Source organism: Pavona decussata, unplaced genomic scaffold (assembly GCF_977016875.1).
Source record: "Pavona decussata unplaced genomic scaffold, jaPavDecu1.1 SCAFFOLD_141, whole genome shotgun sequence".
NCBI lineage: Eukaryota > Metazoa > Cnidaria > Anthozoa > Scleractinia > Agariciidae > Pavona > Pavona decussata.
The window spans coordinates 858,710-881,509 of NW_028145554.1; the positions used below are offsets into that span (position 1 = coordinate 858,710).

The 22,800-nt window shown below is 38.6% G+C and overlaps 2 protein-coding genes and 1 long non-coding RNA gene across 5 annotated transcripts in view; 2 read left to right on the forward strand and 1 right to left on the reverse strand.

Annotated features, from left to right (window-relative positions):
- The first annotated feature begins 1,358 nt into the window (after positions 1 to 1,358).
- Positions 1,359 to 14,151, forward strand: LOC146466742 (uncharacterized). 2 transcript variants are annotated; one of them, XM_085126841.1, is made up of 8 exons: positions 1,359 to 1,423; positions 1,609 to 1,696; positions 5,087 to 5,407; positions 5,986 to 6,279; positions 7,579 to 7,896; positions 8,725 to 9,075; positions 9,512 to 9,673; positions 10,540 to 14,151. In XM_085126841.1, the coding sequence occupies exons 2-8, from the start codon at positions 1,660 to 1,662 to the stop codon at positions 11,040 to 11,042; spliced, it is 1,986 nt and encodes a 661-aa protein (XP_084982967.1). In that variant the 5' UTR covers positions 1,359 to 1,423; positions 1,609 to 1,659; the 3' UTR covers positions 11,043 to 14,151. The 2 variants fall into 2 exon arrangements, with proteins under 2 accessions (XP_084982967.1, XP_084982968.1); XM_085126842.1 differs by lacking the exons at positions 1,359 to 1,423; positions 8,725 to 9,075 and having other exon boundaries at positions 1,476 to 1,696.
- Positions 13,354 to 15,078, reverse strand: LOC146466743 (uncharacterized). The gene is made up of 2 exons (XR_014867924.1): positions 15,018 to 15,078; positions 13,354 to 14,357 (listed from the first exon to the last, which is right to left on the reverse strand). It is a non-coding gene; the product is annotated as an uncharacterized LOC146466743 (long non-coding RNA).
- Positions 15,079 to 18,350: 3,272 nt separating this feature from the next.
- LOC146466744 (organic cation transporter protein-like) overlaps positions 18,351 to 22,800 on the forward strand; it is a 58,426-nt gene continuing 53,976 nt past the window's right edge. For both annotated transcript variants that reach the window (XM_085126845.1, XM_085126844.1), the window contains exons 1-3: positions 18,351 to 18,747; positions 20,267 to 20,694; positions 21,809 to 22,015. In XM_085126845.1, the coding sequence (XP_084982971.1) occupies positions 18,421 to 18,747; positions 20,267 to 20,694; positions 21,809 to 22,015 (962 nt within the window). In that variant the 5' untranslated portion in view covers positions 18,351 to 18,420. The remainder of the gene's footprint in view (positions 18,748 to 20,266; positions 20,695 to 21,808; positions 22,016 to 22,800) is intronic.

Genomic DNA, 22,800 nt, shown 5'->3' on the forward strand with positions numbered 1-22,800 from the left:
GGGGGGGGGGGGAGAATCGGGGACTAAAATATGTAAGTGGCGTATGATAGCCCATAAATGAAGCCGCTTGTTATTGGCTTTCTTGTTTTGGTTGTCGAACTGCTTAGTGGGGTACTGGAAAGATAATTTTTTATACGCTATATTCCTTATGGTGAAGCTTATCACTTTACCCCTTACAGGAATCGCGAAAACTAGATCGTTAACGAATATTTCTCTTTTTAAATCTCATTTGAAAGTATGCTTCCCCAGATAGCCTAGATAGATAGATAGATAGATAGATAGATAGATAGATAGATAGATAGATAGATAGATAGATAGATAGATAGATAGGTAGATAGATAGATAGATAGATAGATAGATAGATAGATAGATAGATAGATAGATAGATAGATAGATAGATAGATAGATAGATAGATAGATAGATGGATAGATAGAAACCCAAACCCAAACCCAAAACGCCGACATATAAAACAGCTGGTAAAGACTTTATGCAGTACTCAAGCCAGTCAACCAATCGTTGAAAGTTACCCATAAGCTGGCTACAGAAAGAAATGCAAATGTTTTGGTCGTTCGCCAGCTGAATCTACTCCTTTTTTCCTTCTCCATGTTTCTAGAATCAAGCAACTTTCACCCCCCTCCAGCTGAGACTGTGTGGTCTCATTCTTACAGAAACCGATTTTTAAGAAAATATGAAAAGGGAAGAATTTCTTTGGCTTCTGACAATGTTTTTACTGACATTTTGACAATATTTTGATAATTTGAAATAGAAAGTGTCCGAGACAGCCGAACTTAAATTTGTGCCAATTTTTCCCTTATTCATTTCTTTGCTGGTACCGTTTTGGCTTCAACGGTACATTTTGAAATTTATTAATGACAATATCTAATTCATAGAACGTCGTTCATCACTTTAAATGCAGATCCCCCACAGCCACTAAGTTTTGTTTTCTGTAATACAGGAACAGCTGCCTGTTTCAGCAGAAACTAGAGAGGACATCATAGACTAAATTAAGCGTATACACGGAAAAAACAAAAACAAAGACTAACACTTGTTTTGCATAATGATCTGTACATATCTCTTTTCTCGAGGACTGACATTGTATTTTTGCTGTCTTGGCTCTTTTGAGCTCTCGAGGACACAGAATAGACTTGCAGTTACTTCAACATTGTTTTTGTTTTCTCCGAAAGGAAGTTGTACTCGTTTTCCGGTTTTCAGAGGAAATTATTTCTTATCGATGTTCCTCAGCGGAAGTCAATACAAAACATCAGGTCAGCCACTGAAAGCGCACGTACGTGCCTCAGTTACGCTAGCCAATCAGCACACGGCTCGCTGCAACATCAATACGTGCTTCAGTGTGGCATTTAGGGTGATTCTGGTATTTTCTTTTAATCCTGGCCTGCCGTCAGAACGAAAAGCAGTTAAAAGGTAAAGTTACACCAAGATAATGCCCACAGCTGAAGCTTCACCGCATCCGTTTTCTGTCAACGCATCAGTCATTTAACAGTGTAGTGAAGGCAAAATAGATTGAACCCCATCCAGAACCACATATCCACATATACAAAGATCACAAGTTCCGTTTCACTGATTGATTGATTCTTTAAATTTACCAGGACATTCATCTTCAGTTAACTGGTAACCTCGGGTTTGGTTGATTAGCGAAGATGATTCCCTCTGGAGGCCTCGCATTAATTCTCACTGGTAAGTCACTAGATTCGTTTATTGTAAAATAAAATAGTGCAGTTCTTTTCCATTAGATGGCATATATGTTGCCCTACGTGTGATTTTCTTGTTGTTGAAATCTAAATTGAGAGTTACACGTGAGTAGCTAGAAAAAAATTTCTTTTTCTCGATTCATTCAGCTGATTCTGCCGGGAAGTAGCCATGTTAGTTTCAAATACCAGCATCAGACATTTCATTTTCAATGTATTATTTTTAACTTGCTTAGGTTTGACACTAAAATTATTTTTTGCGTGAAAATTGTGTGCGAGGGAGCTGTATTATGTATTATGTTAATTTTGAAAACAAGAATCATATTGAGTAATGTAGAAGTGTACCAAGAAGCGCATGCTGGATTATTTATAGACGAGTAATAATCCTTCAGCTTTCGTTTATATAGAAAGGAAAGGTGTTGACTGTAAATTTTTCGTATTGAAAGACTTAGCGACGGAGAAGAAGCTTGATTTATTCAAATTATATGATTTACTATATTCAAATATCAACCGAAAACTTATTGCTTCAATATATCTTTGCAGAAAAAAATTGGTGATAATAATTCAGCCAGGAACTTTCGAAAAGAATTCGGTGAAATGTTGATTTTTGCCAAAAATGTTTTAAAATGTGTGAGGGGATATTTTGTTTTGTCGCATGACCGAATTAGGTGTTTCTTCGATGAACGTCGAAGCACAGTGTTATCTGCTAGACATGGCTGTCATTAGACATCTACGCGTCCATGAAATACGGCTAAATACAAACTTCGAATGAAACGCTGAAAGGAAACAAAATATCTGAATGCTTAAAAAGATCGATGTTTGATGTTGGCAAGATATATCGGGAGAGAATAAAACAAAAAAAGGATGAATGTTTTGGATCTTTCAAGAAAAAGATTAATTGTGTGAAATGCACCTGTTCTACTATAAATTATTGTGAGGAAAAAATTTGCATATCACGCAACGATGGAGAACACGATATAACATTTTAAAAGCCTTTTCATCTCTTTTTTTGTCTAACGCCGATGTGATCCCCGAGAGTACAATCTTACACGATAAAATATCGTCGTAGCTAGAGAGCCACACTCCGACTAAATTTTCTCCACAGGAACCTAACAACACGTTTCGGTGTAAACTTGTTGGAAAGGCGTAAATTGTCTTAAACTTAGATTTGATTCTGGAAACAAAAAACTATCGATTTCTTTGGTGTTTTCTCACCTAAAAATTAAGAATAATGAAAAATTGATTCCTTTTGTTTTCGAATCGTCGAAACATGTCGTCAAGAAAGCCAAAAATTAAAACGCCAGCTAAGTTTTTCGGAAAGCCGATATCAGTTGGTAAACTGGGAACAGAGATATGCTCCCTAAAGTCTTCTCCCAAACAAATGTACCGCCAAAGAGTCCTAACAGGTTAAACTCTGTAAGCATAAACAAATTTGGCCGATAAAGACCCGAAAACGGTTTTGAAATTCAAGTATTTCAGCAAAATATTTTTGTTGGGTTCCCTCGTTTCTTGATAACAGATCGTAGGCTTGTGAAACACGATTTTTCACTAGAACCGTCCTTATTTATCATATTTTAAAAATAACTTGCCATCTGTCTTTTACGGGCGACACTTTGTTCCTACATTTGAATCCAGCCTAAATTCATGTTATAGAAACGTTCAGCCAGATGTTTATCAGTAATAATGAAATTTATGGAGGTTCTGGTCAAACGCTGTTCTTGCACTTCCAATTCACTCCAACAGATGTAAGATAAATCGTAATGTTACCTAGCACAACCAGCGCGCGGGTGGATGACCAACAACAGCGAACACCAGTTTCGAAGTAGTATGTAAAATTGCGAGCGTGATGCTACATTGTTTGAGACTGGAATATTTTAGGTTTGGTTTTTGCAATCGACGTAGAAAGAACGCACTCCTAATACAGATTGGAATCGAGATTGTATGGGATAATGAACGAATAAATTGATCTTGTGTCGTGTATCTGGCATCTCCTGCAGATTTTGCGGGGGTGGATAACATCATCACTAACTTGGTAACTTAGAGAGAGCCTGGGACCGAGAACATCGAACGCACTCCCTTATCTTTGATTATCACTAGTTCGTTTATTCAACAGTTCAATGGTTTAAAGAATCAAAAACCAAACAAACAAAAACAAAATTAGAAAAAATCCAAACCTTTATTTGAGTTTCCAGTTGCGAGACCGTTCCTCTGACGGAGGATAACAAACTTCGCGAATTTCCTACAAGTTAGTGGGGCGATGATATAGGTCGATATAGTTTGATGAAAATCTTAAACGCTTTATGCAGCGAACAAAATGTGGAACGGCCTGTGGGTTTTTTGAAACCTATTAATCAACTAAGAACGTATGCGTAGCAGACGCATGAAAAATGTAGGGCGCGCGCGCGATGGAGGAAGACGCGCGAGGGGAAAAGGAACGGAGGAAAGGAGGCCCACCAAATTCATTTCCCGCCCCCTCCTTCCACCCTAAGCACTTAGCATTAAATTGCACGCGTGAAAGAAATTAGCATATGGTAGCCGACGTCCAAATCATTTGTCAATTAAATACATTTTCTCGGGAAACAATCGATGTTTTTGCTTATTCTACATTTCTCTATCCTTCCACACATAGTTTAATCGTTTCCATAGCATTTTTTTTCGTGGAAAGATAAATGTTTGAAAGTTTTGCTTTGGAGCCGCAAGGTTCATTTCTAGCGCACGAGTAAATTTTAATATGCGCTTGTCAGCACACAAAAGTTTTGAACGTTCTGATATTTCAGAAACAACCAAATTCTCCTTTTATTAACGTTAGAATTACTTCTGTAGCAGCAATATTTACAGAGTTAAGAATTTTTCAAAGATTTTCGTACGAGCCGTCAAATGGCATGAACGAAATTAGCATATGGTAGCGAAGTCGCAAGTCCTTTTTCAAAGAAATGTATTATCGTGGGCAAGAATCAATATTTTTTTATCGGCTACATGTCTCTAGCTTTACACAGATAGTTTTATCGTTTCTATAGCGTAAATATACTAAAATACTATATTATAATATAAAACCTATATGCAATAAAATACTATATTATTTTATTTATATATATTATATGGGGTAACAATTCACAAATCAAACGATTGACGTTACATAATTTCTGATATAATTGAGTTACTTATTTATCTAGGTGATTTCCCATGAACCTTGTTTAATGGCCTTAGCTCCCACGAGTCTCCTGTAGCTCAGTGGTAGAGCATCCAAATTAGTAATCGAAAGGTCTTGGGTTCGACTCCTTATAGGAGCACTCACATTTCTTTTTTTTTTCGCGTTTGCTTGTGTCACTCACTGAATAATACATCATTCTCACTTACAGTTTTCCTTGCTTACTTCCAGTGTGCTTAAAGATTTATTTAACAGAGAGCTACTGCATAATCTCTCCTGGAGATAACAAACTCGTTAACCAATCATATAGAGTTGTTGTGGTTCTTAACTGCTCACTGCATGGAGAAGGTTTTGATGGAGAAGGTTTTCAGACTGTTCACTGGACAATGAATGGACAGCCAGTTGCGGAAGGACACATAACGACTGATCCGCTGAGAAAAAAGAAGTGGTCGGCAGTATTTCTTACAAACGTAACCACTGACAAAGACCTGAGTGAGTTCAAGTGTGTAATGTCGAGCGGCGAGGAGTATATGTCTTGCTACGCCAGTCCGGGTAAGTTTTTCTATTCCTTCATTCATTTAGCCATCCGTTTTTCTCAGCATTTTTCTGTCCGTCATTCCCTCAGTCCGTCCGATTGCAGGTTTTTTTTTGCTGTTTTCATTGCTCACCGATCCATGTATCCATACAGGATGCATGGATTCCTCCATCCATCCATGCAATGACTTTTACATGTAGATTAACAGTTACATTTGACAATGTGATGCACGGCTATTAGAACAATTTTAAGGTAGAATAAAATTTAAAAAAAGTCCATCCATCCATCCATCCATCCATCCATCCATCCATCCATCCATCCATCCATCCATCCATCCATCCATCCATCCATCCATCCGTCCGTCCGTCCATCCGTACGTCCATCCGTCCCTCCATCTGTCCGTCCTTCCGTCCATCCATCCGTCCGTTCGTCCGTCCGTCCGTCCGTCCGTCGGTCCATCCATCCATCGACTTATCTATACATGTATGCATGCATATAGCCAACCATCCATGCATCTATCTATCCATGAATACTTCCGTCCGTCTGCTTAATGAACACTGTAATTCAGTGATTTGCTGTGATTTGAAATCGATAGGTAAACCAAAGCTACGGAGCCTTGAACAAGTCAAAATAGCGAACTCCGGTGAGTCGCCAATAATCGGCGAATGTAGAGCGGATGGGTGGCCGATACCTCATGCTTCCTGGTGGAGAAATGGTGCGCAGATTTTTGATAACGACTTCCATTCCTCTTATATTGTGTCAAACCCAACGGATAACGAATCAGTTATGAAAATAATTGATATTGAGGGGGACCACCATGGAATGTACACATGTCGCGCTGAGAACATGTTTGGCACCGCTGAAGAGGCGGTCAACGTCACCGTGAAACGTAAGAAAACACTTGATTTTGAACTAATGATACCTTTCTTAGGCCCACATTATTTCTAATCTCGGTAACGATATGTAATTATAGTTTGGAGTAAAATCGACGAAGTTATGTTTGCACTTTTCCTCCGCTCATTAGAAATCGGAGTAATGCCTAATTTGTTTGGTTGTCACTGGGATACAGGTACTTTTATTTATTTATTTATTTATTTATTTATTTTTTTTTTCATTTCATTTATTTGTTTCTCTACCCCTTATTAAATAGTTTAATGCAAGTATTAAATAATTTCAATTTAACTTGACAAAAACAATTCATATTGAGCAGGAAAGGAGAGGGGCATCTCTAGTAAACACTAATACTGTGCTCCTTATAATAGGCTTATAAACTAACAAAAATTAAATAAAAAAGATAAATAGAAAAAATAGGAAAGGAAAAAAAGGAATATAAAATGAGAACGAATATAACAGGGAAAATGAATCTTTAATATTAAGCAAGGAACGTATCATTAATATTGAGCAAGGTAATAGTGATAGAGCGCTTTTCTAAACATTTTTTGTGGATTTGTCCTTAATTGACTGAGGAATATTATTCCAAAAAATCTTCCTATTACAGTTGGGCAAAATCTCCTTAAATCTGTTCAAAATGAAGTTATGAATAGTTGATTAGAAGATGCACTGTGGGTACTATAATTATAAAGTTCAGATACTAATGAAACAGGTAAAGTCGGAAATTTGTCAGCTGCCCTGGGATATTCTTGAGCATTATTCAATTCCAACATGAAAGACAAACAATGCATATGTCCTGCGGCCATGTCAGGACAATGGTCGAACATTTAAGGGACATGGTTCAAAAAGTAACTTCTTTTAAGGACGGTGCCTACTAACACAGAGGTATTCTTGCACAGTTTATGACTATGCGGGAAAAGCAGATCCAAGCAAGGGCTTTGGAATCCAAATGGAAATTGGGGGTAACCACGCATTTTTTTTAGAGATAATTAAGAAACAATAATTTTAAAAATTACTAAAATACAGAGCAATGTATGGCATTTTTTTTATCAAATTAAAGCTTTATTATCTCTGAAAAATGCATGGTTACCCCCAATTTTCTCTCTAAACATCAAGATTACTTGCTAATTCCTGCCTTCTCCGCATAGTCTTAAACCTCGCAAAAATATCTATGTATTTGTAGGTACCACCCATAGGAAACCCAAACATCTCGAGGTGCGCAGAACGTATGCTCAGTACCAAAAGTAGGCACCGTCCTTTAGATCTTTATAACTTCATTTTAAAACTGTTTTTGTAGGATTTAGCATGATCAAGTGGCGACCCGATCCGACAAGTCCAGTTGTGGCTTTGGAAGGTAACAATTCCACTCTGGAATGTATCTGCCAAAAAGATGAGTGCAGAGAGGAGAAAGCCAGAGCCTACTGGAAATTCAAGGGCCATCAAGTCAGTCAGTCAGACAGGATCAAGTTATCTAAGGTGGTTACGATCGACAGTGTAAAGATCACGATGACCATACTGAATATCTCAAGGATTGACGAAGGAGAGTATTTTTGTGGGATTAAGACTTCCAAGGGATTTGGCGAGGAGGAAGGAAACTTGTTTGTCTTGACGAAAGGTATTTTTCCATATAGTAAAATTTGAAAATAAGTATGAACATAACATTCTTACCGGGTTATTACTATCTACCACACCAATTCTCATCTGGTGGTCTTGAGTGAGACGGCGACGGACTGTAAGGGGATATCTTGTATGACGAGCTTCCTTGATTAGTTAAGGATGCGTTCCTTCGAGATGATCCAGATCAGGATGAATGATCCAAGATCACTCGGATCATGGTGCATCAAAGGAACCGAGGAATCCACTCTGGGCAAGGATTCGTCGGTTCCTTTGATGACATGATCCGAGTGATCTTGGATCATTCATCCTGATCTGGATCATCTCAAAGGAACACATCCTAAATCAATGATTGCCCAATATCAACTGAGCTTGACCTAAAATCAATTCTCGTTAGAATAGAACCTGGGCGATTAAGACACGTGGGAACAGTTTACACATAAGAAAATTCTGGGAATTGAGAAGGAAAAAGGGAAGTGGAGGTGCAAGTGTCATGCCTGCTGCTGTAGATACAACAAAAATCGTACATTAACACTCAACACTAAAACTGATGAAAAATAATAATAATAATAATGAAAAAACATGAAACATTATTTCACAGTCATAGTACACGAGGCTCAGTTTTCTCTAAGCAAACAGTTTCGAGGTGCATCTGAGCTGACAAATTTAGTAAAATTAGATAAACAAAAAAAGTCATGGATATAAGACGTGCTGAAGTTGTTTATCAGCAACTATTTCTCAGCGAAAAAATCTTTGAGTCTGATCTATCTAAATGTTGGTAATAAACAAAGGTAAATCAAACCCGAACTTACATAAATATAAATTTCAGTTTCAGACAGATTTCCTCGCGTGCTAGTGACATCTTCAAAGGAAGTTAATACAAATCTCTACTCGACAGTGTGGTTAAGATGCGAAGCTAGATATCCTTCTGTATTGGAAAAACCAGTAACATTTTGGTTTTCTAACAACACCTTGATTAACGCAAAGACCGTTCAGCACTACCATCACAACGTTTACAAACCCAGAGAAAGACCAAACTCGACTACTATCCTGCCATTTGATCTACAAATTACCAATGTTAGTTCTAATGATTTCGGATGGTATTCCTGTGCCGTGGAGTTTACTGTTGGCGAGGCTAAAGTACATCTTTCTCAGGACCTCAAACTGGCCAAAAAACAAGGTACGCTTTGCAAACACAACTTTACAAAAGTGTCAAATAAATTATCGACCTTCTTCACCTTTTCATTATTTTTTCTTTCTTTCTTTGTCGTTTTCTATCCTTAAGTTTTCCGAAACACTTTGTTGTTAAACATATCTTCAACTTACGTGGAACCCAGGAAGAACTTCAACTGAACATAGACAACGGGTTTTGGGGGCATATAATTCATGGTAAGGTAAGGGTGACTATATGGAGGGTTAGGGTTATGCGGGTAACTATATGGTACCTTAACATGAGTTACTTGCCGTTTTGGGAGTCCTTATGACCCAGTCAATTGTAGAAGGTACTATTAACCCTAAAGAATACATTGGCGTAAACCATCATTACCAAGTAGTGACCTTTGTTAAGTTTTGGTATTCATTTCTATTTGTCCACATTATTTTCTTCCGCTTTGTAGACATCGTGGAAGACGAGAAGCCCATTGAGACTGGATCTCAAGACAATCCGCTGGTCGCCATCTCCTCCATCACGGCGGGCGGCATCATCATGGGCTTTGTTATAGCTTTTGTTGCTTATAGGCTCTGCCGCAACAAGCGCAATACCGAGGAACCATTCTTCGGTAAGAGCTCCAGCAATTAATTAATTAATCAATTCAGGACGGTGCCTACTTTTGTCACCGCGCATTTGTTCAACGCATCTCGAGATACTCAGCTTCCCACGGGGGGAGGGGGTACTAATACAGAGATATTTTCGCGCAGTTTAAAACTATGCGGAGAAAACAGAACTTAGCATGTGCTCTTGGTATCCATAACGAAACATGCATTTATCAGAGATAATTAATCTTCAATTTGGGAAAAAATGCCCTACATTGCTTTGTATTTTGAGGCTTTTTAGAACTATTGTTGCTTTAATGATGTCAGCCGAGGTGGCCTCTCTTACAAGCCTGGTGGTTTCTTGAGGTCTCCTCGCCATTACATTGTGTTGTAAATTAAATGATTTTTTTTTTAGTAAGGCAAATAAATGATGATGATAAAAAAAGTGCGTGGTTACCCCAAAATTTCTTTTTGGATTCCAATAGCCCTTGCTAAGATCTGCTTTTTAAAAATACCCTTTTTTCAAAATACCTATGTATTAGTAGAAACCGTCCTTAATTAAAAACTTACATGCATGTAACGATTCCATGGTTCTAAAACTTCGTGTTATGTTGAAAGGCGCAAGAAATAACTGGTTAGATTATGGTGCCAACGATTTCATGAAGAAGTTCGTCTCAATTCCCATAAACGCTTCCCAGGGGGAAAAAGTTGCTGGTCCTCTTTCCTTGACTTTAGCATTACACTTATTTAAAAAAAAAGCCACATCCTGTTTTTCGGATGGTATTATATATTCGATGACGGTAGGGTACCCAGTTCCGAGGTTCAGTTGTTTTTGAAAATAATGAAATTTTTAATGACAGTCTTCTTTCTTCGTTGACTTTTTTACGATTAGAAACTCCAGTGGATGGCCATCAGTTTACGTATGATGTTTTCGTGACGTTCAGCAGCCAGGACTTAAACTGGGTGAAGAAGGAACTCATACCGCTGGTAGAGAAGCACGAGCTGAACTACTGCATACACGACAGGGACTTTGAGATTGGCAAGCCTGTGGTTGACAACATGGCGCAAAGCGTGTACACCAGTCGCAAAGTTCTGGCTGTCATGTCGCACAATTACATGTCAAGTAAGTTTTGCCGCGGAGAACTAGAAATGGCGTTGTACCGAAGTACAGAGATGGGAGATTCCTCGGTTATCGTGATGAGGATCGATGGTGTTGATCGTAGCAAGCTGCCAAAGGCTCTGCGTAACCGTACCTTCTTGGATTATCACGACTTCACTGAGAGGAAAAACTGGGAGGAGAGGTTGATCAAACATCTGAAGCCACCACCCATTGAGAAGTGCACAGACAAGCACTCGGAAAAGTCTTACACTTTATTGCAAAACACTGAGGTGTGATTTAAACATAGCGTTTCTGTGTTGCATTAATTTTCGTTAACAAAACAAGAAATGTTTGGTCATATAAATGAGGTAGTTAAGTATATCATGGTTCCTTTTAATAGAAAATACGACCATATGAGCGTTTTAGAAAATGAATAGAGGCGTAGTCACACGATTTTAGGGGGTTTGCTTGAAGGCAGGCTTTTGCATAAGGACTGAGGCTATTAAGGCTATGTTCACACTGGGTTCCCGAGCACGGTGCCCGAGTACGACTCTTGCTGGGCACTAATGTGAACGCACCCTTTTCTCAAGTACCCACGCCAGAATTCGGGCACGTTGTTCGTTCCCAAGTAAAAGGTCAAGACCTTGTATTCTGGCACTGAAAAACCTGTGTGCACGCGGTTTTGTATCGTGCCCGGTGACCAAGTACTAGTGCTCGAGCATCAAATGTGAACGTAACCTAAAAAAGGAATGTTTTTTAAGCAAAAGCTTAAAAACGCAGTAGCAAAGGCTCTGACAAATATGCCGCGATATGGTAGGGACAAAAAAATGGCGAACGAATTGAAGGTTAGTCGGCCAAACTTTCGTGTATTTGAAATAAATTACCAAAACGTTATAGCTCACATCCTGGACTTTGAGACCGCCCGCATAAGACGCGTCACGTGCTGTTGTCACCCGCGTGACTGTCCTTTAATATATCATAATCATGATTCGAACTATCGGTAATTCGCTTAGAATCTTATACAAACCTCTATGTTGAAACATGATATGGGAATTTTTTTATGATGTTTGTATAGAATAGCCTATTTTACATTCATTCATGCATTCACTCACTCACTCCTTTCGTTCCTTCCTTCCTTCCTTCCTTCCTTCCTTCCTTCCTTCCTTCCTTCCTTCCTTCCTTCCTTCCTTCCTTCCTTCCTTCCGTCCTTCCTTCCTTCCTTCCTTAATTCATTATAGCACACGACTAAAAAAATCAGTGTGTGCCTAGTGACTTGGCCTTTGAGTGAAAGCCTGAGGTTTGTATCAAAATTGACTTCAAGTCCGTCCACTTTTTCCACCTGGAAAATATGTTGTTGTTATGCTGACTTTTTTCCTTTGCAAAAAAAACGACCCCAAGGTTTGCATCAAACCAGTCTCACTCCAGCCTTACTTCCACTTAAAGGCCAGGTTACTAAGCACACAACTGTAAAATCGGCTATTTTAGAGAACTCGAGACAGGAGTAGCCCATGGTCTATTTCAACTATGGTAGTTGCTCGTCCTACCACTTTGCCTGTGTTCTTAAATATGTACAATAGAAGGAAAAATGTAGTTGAATGAATGCGAGGTCATTGTACCTCACAAGCGCTAATTTGCTTCCTATAATTAGCAACTAAGACTCATTCTACTCAGTTGAAAGTCGATGAATGTAAGAGAAGGCTTTAATTTTAATTAGCACACCTTAGTTTGAAGATTTGTGAACATGCAGGTTCGTAGTCCATTTTAAATGCATGACTGATGCATTTTGAACAACTTTGTAAGAGTTGTGCACACTTCTTGCGATTTGAAATGTAGCGTGTCACGCCGTCAAACTCTGTCACAATTTTTTCTTTCTTTTTATTGAATAAATAATTACAATCTTACATATTACTTACAATTACAAGTACACATTTACAATATTAATTTACAAGATAAACTTACGTAAGTTATGTACTGTTTACATGCTGACTTTTATGTCACAAATCTTCAATATTCAAATGTACATAGAGAACCTTGGACACGCACGAACTCTAGTCAGGAATATTGCGTTTATCTGTGTCTGTGAGATATTTACAGACATCACTGAGGGAACAGATTCAAAACCAATTCTTCCTTATTAGTCCAAGCCGAGGTCCAAATTGTTCATCGACAAGTGTCAGCGTTCAGCGAAACCTAGACGACCTGACAAAAATGTTACTTGTAACAAAAAGATGCAAGTATCAATCAATCAATCAATCAATCAATCAATCAATCAACCAATCAATCAATCAATCAATCAATCAATCAATCAATCAATCAATCAATCAATCAATCAATCAATCAATCAGCCAATTGACCTTTATTTACACACGGTTAAAAATTCATCAGGTCGATACAAACAAACGTACAAGAAAAACTACTAATATCAATATAAAAATCCTAATCCTAGACAACATTCTAAATCCTGAAGAAAACTTGACCTGCTTTCCAAGAATGCCGTGTCTCAAGCTTACATAAAATGGAGATTAAGTGGTTGATTAAATTGATTAAGTGATTCAGCTTGGCTAAGATAACAGGGTAGACTGTTCCAGAGAGCTGCACCGCTATAGCTAAGTAATTTGTTCGTGGCGAAGGAACAACCAATTTGTTCGCAGGGTCCTTTAAGGAGTAGCCAGTTTCGTTGCGTTTAGCAACCTTAGAGCATAACTACTCAGTAGCTAGACCATTTAAAGACTTATTTACCAATAAGACTTTCTGAATTTGTCGCTGAGTACATAGATCTTAAAAACGCAAGGCCGACGTAAGAATGTAAATAACTTGAATCCAGGAGTCATACACGGTATCGTAAATTAGTAAAGTAGCTCTAAACGAGTCAATGACAGCAGCAACAGTCCTTCTCAGGACTTCACTCAACCGTTCGATCACACCAAGTGATGGTGGTGTTGGCCCGTTGCATTGTGGTCAAGGTTTGCCACCTGGTTCTTTAAATCGATGCACCACTTAGCCCTTAGAACGGCTCACAGGATTGGCTGAAAAAGCAATACCGGGTCTTTGTAGGTCTTATAGGATTGGCTGAAATGACAATAGCGGCTCTTAGAACGGCTATTCCAATTTCTTCTTGTTATAAATTTTTCAGCTGAAGATTCTTTTAAATCAGTATAAGTTAAAAACACTCTGGAAATGTTTGGTAGCTCGTAGTTCCTCCAGTTGTCGTATCTACTGATAAGCATTTGCCAATGAATATAAACAGCACCGCATTAACCGCCATAATTCCTTTATATTAATTGAGATGTGGTAATGTACCAAATAGGTACCAAAGAGGTATGGTAATGTACCAAATACCTCAAAATGTACCATTTTGTATGAAGAGGATATTGGTTATAGCAATAAAATGAAAACTGCACTGGACTGGTCTGAGAATGTTGTTCTTGAAATGCGATAGTATGCTTGAACCATTCCAAGTCTTTGAAAACACTTCATTGCTTACACGACAGTAAGTTTTGTAGGCTGAAATTTTGGCTCCCCCTTTTTTATTTTTTTTTGAAAAATCTCAGCCTTTTTATAGGCCAAGATTTGTATCTCGGGTGGGATGCCAAAAAATACTGACGGCAGACCTGATCCCAACGGCGGAGGTGACGAGCTTGATAAAATAAACAACAAAGGCTATAATAACCGAAATATATCTGTTTCAAAAAAGAAAAAAACAAACAAATTTTGCCCGATATTTCTGCCGTCAGTATTTTGTATTTGAAATAATTTGCTGATCCAGGTCTACAAGTGATTCTGCACCACTCATCGGTTTGTCGCTGTGGAATTGCAGATTTTATTGTATTTGGATGCCACACCACACGGAAACAACACTTGCCATAAAATGTCACTCATATCAAATTTAGCATGAAGACGTCATCAGTCACGTGAACACGCCCAAAAACGTGTTTTCACTCATTGCGTAAACGGACATCTATTAATTCGAAAAAAAGAAAGAGATTGGTGTGAGGAATATATATAGAAATGGCCTTTAACGGTCATGCATCTTAAACCTGGAATTAAGGGATATACACAGACAAAAACCGAAAATCTGAAGGATTAAGTCGACAGGCATTAAATCTTTATTTTAACGCGCATTGCAACATAAATTTGCGTTTGTTTTGATGTTAACTTGGAGTACCTTCCATAACATTGTTACCATGGTTATGCCATCGGTCACGTGATTAGTACACTTGGAATTTTTCGAGGGTTTTGTATTACTATATAAAGCCTTATGAAAGAGGGACTGATAGGTCAAAGATTGTAGATATTTTAGTAAAAACATTTGAAAGGGGCATTATTATGGGGAGATTATTATAAATTTAAATGTAATAAGATTATTATAAGCCGGAGATCTACTCATACAAATCTCTTGAATGTCACCTGTTCAGCGACTCAGATAAAAATAAAAGAAAACTCGTGCGAGAGGTTTGAATGTGTGCTCTTTCTAATGGCATCGATCGTTTTCTCTCCATTCTGACTCCTTCAAGGCTAGAATGGATGTAATTTTTCTATTTCTGGTAACCTGGAAACGAGCGAGCAAAATTGATAAGGAGAGCCTGGGCGAAATTCTTAGACCAAAACGAGGCTAATATTTCGCGCTTTTTTGCACGGCGGATGCGCGGTGGTGTTGTGGTTGGCGCGTCGGCATTTCGATCGGACGGTCGGGAGATCTGAGGGTCGTTGGTTCGAGGCCAGGTCGGTCTCTTCATTGCTGTGTTGTTTCCTTAGACAAGAAACTTTGCTCCACATTGTCTCTCTTCACCCAGGTGTATAAATGGGTACCGGCGACATGCTGCTGGGGGTAACCCTGCGATGGACTAGCATCCCATCCGGGGGGGAGTAGCAATACTCCTAGTTGCTTCATGCTACAGAAAACGGACTAAGCTCCGGCCGTGTGGGCCACTTAGGTTCTTGTGCGACTTTACTTTTTTTACTTACTTTTCTGCACGGCAGCCATTAGACAATCATATGCAGTGGTTGTCGCCTCTGCTAAAAGTGTTGTTTCTCTTTCTCGGAAAAAGCGGTTTACAGAATTGTTTAAATTGCTGTTTTTGTTTGTTCTCTTCCTGTGAAAAGTTGTGAACAGCTTTAATTCGACAGTGAACAAGGCTACGTCTGTGACTACGCTGCTACGCAAGTCGAGTCAGCTGACGAATAAAACAAAGCTAAGTGCTATATTTTATTACTTCTTGAATTTAGTTTACCTCGGTGTAAAAACCATTCAGACAGGTTTTTCCTTGTGTTGTAGGTTATTGTTTTCGTATTCTGTATTCTTTGTAGTTTTTTGTTTCCTTTTACGTCAGCTGTGAGATTCACAATTTTTACACTGTAGTAAATCCTGAATTTGGCATTTTATTGTGGTTTTGGATTGGAAGCAAGGCTGGGGGTGACCTTGTTTTAATACAAACCTCACTGCTTTTCATATGTAAATGTAAACTAGTTAGCATAAGAACTGTATGATCTACATATGAAAAGCAGTGAGGTTTGTAACAAAACAAGGTCACCCCCAGCCTCGCTTACAATCCAAGGCAAGGTCACTTAGCATACAACTGTAAAATTCAACATAAATTTCAATTACTACCCAAGCAAACCTGTATACATGTATTGTTTTGCGTACATCGCTTCAAACACTAGTTTTCTTCTGATTGTTGTGTCGAATTTAGTTTATGACATGTTCAACGAAACGGATTTTGAGAGCAGTTTAGTGTAAGCGAAAACAACCATGACCACGAAATGCTGACAAGCTTTGGTCGCTCATGATTACCTCACCTGTCTGTAATACATAATCTGTGTTGCATACTTCGACGAACGTAAACTTGAAATGCATCGTTTTCTTAGCAAAGTTTACAATTTCGTTGCTGCAACAAGATCCTTGACCAGAAATTTTATTAAATTTCTCCTTTCCTTTCTGTCTCAGGCTTTTCAAAGCTTTAAACAATAACAATAAGAATAACAACTACAATACTAGCTAATACTTTATTTCACATTTCCTTAAAACATGACCGCGCAACGCCTTTTCTCATGGGAAGCAATTTTCGCGCTCGCTCGCTGGGTTCGTTCGTGTTAGCTTACTATTCCGCAAAAACATTAGGGTCTGCTTGTACTATACTGACTTATCGGTAGGAATACGATATAGATGACAAAAACAACAACAACAACAACAACAATTTATTTGGTATCCCCACATGAGTACATGGTATTACTTATAATAAAACATGGCTAATATAGTATAATCTAAAATTAAAAAAGGGTCTCTCACTAAATTAAATAATTAAAGTCTGTCTATAATCCATACATGAATGGATATAGGCAGATGTAAGTCTGCATACAGTAGGGTCAGCATTGTTAAAAAGAAAAATAATTTTAGAATTATCGTCAAGATCATTGAAATGGGGATGTTTTCTTATTACGTCTTCGAAGAACTTTGAACGTAAAATTCATGTTTAATTCATGTTCAACTTCATTTAAGTGTCAGAAAAGGCAAATTCGGAGATTTTCTGGGGTTTGGGTATTGTGTGTCTGCCAGTTTCAATCTGTGTGTCTGCCTGTTTCAATCCGTAATCGATGATTTCCGCGCCTTTTGTGTTTATAAAAACAAATCACTTGAAGAAACCCCCAAGTTGCGTAACTTGACAGGTTTTGAGGTTTTGTACACTTGTTTGTCAGAATCAACCAAATAAATTAGGATAAGAAAAGCATTGTCATTGTCATGCAATTATCGCCGATGTCACGCAATCAGTTGTAAATGTTACTATTTGTTTTAAGTCGGTACATTGCTAGTATAACTAGCATCACCTATGAAGCCATTTAAGCAGATTTTTGCTGCCGTCTTAACACAGTCACAGCTCATCTTTGAATCGTGTTTGCACAATTTCGGTTATCATGAAACACACATCGCGTGTTTAACACCCGGGGGGGCACTTGACCCATGTTTGGGTATAGGGGTGCCGCTGGGGGTTTCAAACCCTGACCCTGTTTAGGACGAAAATAACCTTAAATACCTACCCTGTGTAGGACAATGTCCTCTATTTTAAGACCCTATTTAGGACAAAGGAAAACATCCAGCTCTTGTGTTACACAAGTGTTTATTGGCGTTAGTAATAACATTTAAAGGCCCAATGTCACTTTGACTTACCGGACGTGATGTTCCACGCATTGAAACGCGAATACCAATCACAACAGATAAAATAATACACTACCTAGAAGTGATGGCGAAAGATCTCAAAATTTCGCATTAACAGCGGTGAACCATAAGTGGAAACTCAATTGACGTAAAGCATTGTTCACTAAAATAAATACAGACTAACGTCTCTGATTTCGGATTGCCAAATACTCGACGACAGTCTTGCAACCATACCCTGTCTAGGACGCGTCCAGGGCAGACTCGTTTGAAATTATATACCCTGTTCAGGGCAGAGAGGCCAAAAACCATACCCTATCCAGCGCACGTCCCCGTATAGCCCATATAGGGGAGTACTCCCCCCCCCCCCCCCGGTGTTTAACAGCTCACTTCAAATTTACGTCGTTACGTTATAGATTTAGAGCGACTCAAATGACACTGTATCTAAGGAGAAAGAGACTATCGCGGTTATGCAACGCTACCTTCAATCAAGCTTAGTTGTTCAAGAGTAATTCGGAGGAGACAACATGTTAGACGTTGACTCGACTTTGAAACGAATTGGCCAGTTCGGGCCTTTCCAAATTCGAATTTTAGCTTTGTTTCTTTTTATATTCTTTCCCGTTACCTACCAAACACTTATCATGGTGTTCGTAGCGTACGAGCCGCCGTGGATGTGCACCCAGGAAAGCTTGGCGTGTTTGGAGTCGAACAGCACGACCGCACAAAGCGCACTTTACAGCACAGCCACCAAACCCATTGAGCTTTACAAGAGGAGATGTTCCCTGAATAGAACCGATTGGAAGTTCGCTGATTACAATCTGTATGAAGGACCACATCAAACTATTGTTCATCAGGTAAAGAAACCGATTTGTTTCTTGATGAAAAGGTGAGCAACTTGACACCTAAGTCGAGTGTGATTTTCGAAATGCAGGAGACAAACCCGATGGAAGAGACGCGGGAGAGAGAAGAGGCTAACAGATTGCCCAAACAGTAGATAAAATTCTTCACATGCTTAACTCGAACCCGGCATTGTGCTGTTGTGTAAAACATGCCTACAACTTTCAAGCCCAGTTAAGGTCTGCACCTTTCCTAAGCTCTATCGTTTTCACTGACCCCCTCCACTGGACCCAGATAACCTTCCGCTCCATTGTTTTGTTGTTCATTCTATTGTCGAGCCGGCCATTTGAGTCTACGAAATCTTAAATTAGGACCATTCAAATGCTTTCAAGCGGTGTTCTTCGCAATCTTGATATTTTGGAAACCCCAATTTATGTCGCTTCGTTTTCGTGATCATTGTTCAGATTAAACTTATAGCTTTTTTGTAATCATAGGATTAAATTGATCGTATCTTTGCATAGCTGCATAAAAAGCATTGTGTTTCGATCATCTTCCGTCTTCTCTCTCGTCGCACGTGAAGAACTCCATCCCATGCTCTCAATTTCTTATACTTCGACGTTTATGTTTTTGTTTTTCAAACAAATCAGACGAAATAAGCTAATTCTTCAAAACACGTGAGGCTATCCTGACTATATTGTAAAAGCGGGCCGACACCAAATAAGTGACCTTAAGCAACCCTTGACGACTAGCCCGAGGAATTCAACCCAAAGTCAAGACGGCTTTGTAGAGCATAATCTTGCCGTCCACCTGACATCACTGTAAATTAAATGAAATTAAAGAAAAAAAATTAAAACTTTCTAAGCACTTTTTAATTTGCTAGTCTCTGTAGAAGTGAATTTTCACTTTAATTAAATTTGACTTTTTTGGGGACTAAAAGAATGTGCACCAGATTTGCTTACGACAAAATTGTTTCTAGCATTAAGTGTTAAGGTTTGCGAACATCGTCGAGTTATGCAGTTTATGCTGGAAAAACGTGTGCGAGCGATAGTTTAGTAGGCTGATGGAAAAGTCCTCAAGAAACTGTTGTCATGAGAAACGTTTTTGGAATGCTTTGTTTTAAGGCCCCTGATTGGCTAGAAAACTACTGATGCTGTGTGTTTGGCCTGACCATTGGCAAGCAGCCTACACTGTGCCACCTCTAAGAGGAGATTGTTTTTTTTCTCTGATCACTTTATTTATTTGGCGGGAAACCGACACAGAACAAATCTCATAACAATAAGTTTGCAGAAGCTTGACTACCTGCCTTGGGGACCGATTTTCGCACGTGCCAATATCAGCTGTTGAATATTCGTGCCATCCCGACTTCATTCCGCTACGTCTTTGAAATCATGAGCTGAAGACGACTCACGCGAGTGAATTAGAGACTATTTTTCTTTTTTTCTTACGTCGACATCAAAGGCATTTATATTCTCACCGTATCTACACTAATGAAATTGTCAAAACACAACAAGTTCCCCGTTTTTTTGTTCTTTACAGTTTGACTTGGTCTGCAGTCGTGGATTCTTGGGTTGGCTAGCTAATGCCATGTTGTTTTTCGGCTGGGCGGTCGGTGCTATTGTACTCGGTCTCGTAGCTGACAAATATGGCCGCAAAAGTGTTCTTTTCCCTTCAGTGTTTGTGGTACTGGTCGTCACATTTGCCATGGCATTTGCCAAAGCTTTCTGGATCGTCGCTGTCTGCCGTGTTATCGTTGGATTTTTTGAAGCCGGCTGTTTTCTGTCAATGTTTGTTCTCGCTACTGAACTGGTAGGACCTGAGAAACGTGCACTGGCAGGAACCCTAGTTTGGTTTTACTTTACGGCAGCCCTGATGGTTTTGGCGCTCAAAGCCTATTTTGTACGCAACTGGCGCACGCTTCTGATCCTGTCATCAGCTCCATGGATATTTATTCTTATCTTCTGGAAGTAAGTTTACTTAGAGCGGTTTTCAATTGAGAGTCGAAAGTAATCCCCGTTTGCTTTGATTTTGCATTTCTACCCGCTGTGATTGGTTAACAAAACTCGCCACTTTGTTAACCAATGGGAATCAAACCAAAACCAATCGTGTTTTGGCCGCACGCGTTTTCCCGCGCTTGGCCCCAGTTACATGTATTTGCTTCGAATTCTGATTGGTTCATTGCGCTGTTTACATCTGTTGCGTTTGGCCAGAGTATTTCCTTTGGTTTTGGTTTTACGGCACTAAATTGGAAACCGCTCTATAAAACGTTAAATAAAATAAATCTCAGAATATCTAGTACTGAGCCATGTCTGCAGCCGCCTATTAGCCGAGGAAATGGAATGTTAGAAGTAGTATGCTATGTGGTGCCAGCTAAGGATTACCTTCTTTACCTTTTAGACAAGAGATTTCTATACAGGCGGTGTGTATCATTATGCATTGTTATATACCTAGACTTTCACTCAACAAAACGAGCACTGTGATTGGTTGATTCTTCTTCACGTGCCCCTGATCAAATACAAATGTTTCCCGGCCTGGATACAATTCCGCAGTTGTTGCCCTCTCAGTTATTTGTTTGTTTTGCTGTGATCGTCGAGTCCTGATGTTTCCCTCAACTTCGTCTCGGGAAACATCGGGACTCTTGGGAAAACAAAACTGTTTCCCTCGGGAACATACATTAAGTGTATATTGTACATGATGGTCACGAGCTTGGTTCTCTGTTCAATTACATACTTCGAGAAAGGTCGTCTAAGTAGCAGTGGCACACGTCAAGGTATTTGTCTATTTATCGTGTACTATCGCGCTAAATCCCAGTGCTGTGCTTCAAGGCTAGAGAGCTCAGTGATCAAGTCAAATTACAAAGAATGAATACAAATGCTAGCTACAATTAACAAGTTGAAATCTTAGGTAATTAGAAATATTTGCACCTGTTTCGGCAATTGTAAACACAGGAGTGCGTAAAAATGACAGGTGTTTTCAAAAGAAACTATGTAAACGTGAAAATTGACATATAAGTTAGCACACGTTAATCTAAAGAGGATTACCTGAAAAAAAAATTCTCATAAAGCTCATTTTTAATCTCAGGTTTGTTCCAGAATCTGTAAGATGGCTTCTTGTCAGAGGAAAGAAAGATAAAGCCCGAGAAATTTTGACGAAGGTAGCAGAAGTAAACAAAAAAGAAATGCCTGACGAAGAACTTCTTGTTCCATTGACCATGGCAAACAAAGGTGTCTTGGAACTCTTTAAAACATGGAAGATGGCAAAGCTTTCGCTTATACAGATTTATGCGTGGTGAGTACAAACCCAAGTATTAAGTGATAAGTTGAAGTAGAAGTTGAAGTTGACTTAAAAGTGGAAACACAAGCATAAATATAAAAGTGTATGTTCATTTTGCTTGGTTAATACAGTTGGTTGTGTACAAAAGAAAGCATGCTGTCTTGTATTTGACTGCCTTAATGGAACTGTATGCTCTCCTTTTAAGAATTATTTTCAACGACTGAATCATAACGCTTTAAATACTAGAAACAATGAGAAAGCAGCAAAACTGCCCAAGGTCAAACTGGATTTTGCACGCCGTAGTTTTTATTTTTTAGGTGCCTCGATATTTAATTCTTTGCCTTTAAGTTTGAGAAACATTAATTCTAGATTTTTATTCAGGAAAGCCTTGGACGATTTTTACCTGTAAATTTTCACTGTAGTTCTAAATTAGTGCATGTTTTGCTTTTACATATTTTAGTTATTCTTATTTGTAAGTTTTTAATTCTTAGTCAACAGGACCCCGTTGATAACAGTATTCTATACTGAAGGGTTATCCTGTATAAATATTCGATTATTATTATTATTATTATTATTATTATTGTTATTATTATTATTATTATTAATGAACGAACGAACGAATGAACGAATGAATGAGTGAATGAATGAATGAATGAATGAATAAATGAATAAATGAATCGAGTGAGTGAATGAATGAATGAATGAACGTTAATAAGTTAAAATTAGCATAAAATACAATTAGAAGGAGACGCATACAAGGTACATGTAAACATCAATGTACCATACTGAGAACCGTGAAG

Excerpts from the sequence above, each read along its gene's own strand:
- LOC146466742 (XM_085126841.1), top strand. The coding sequence starts at position 1,660 with ATGATTCCCTCTGGAGGCCTCGCATTAATTCTCACTG. Across the intron at positions 5,408-5,985 it reads GTCTTGCTACGCCAGTCCGG|GTAAACCAAAGCTACGGAGC; the intron begins GTAAGTTTTTCT and ends TGAAATCGATAG. Across the intron at positions 9,674-10,539 it reads TACCGAGGAACCATTCTTCG|AAACTCCAGTGGATGGCCAT; the intron begins GTAAGAGCTCCA and ends TTTTACGATTAG.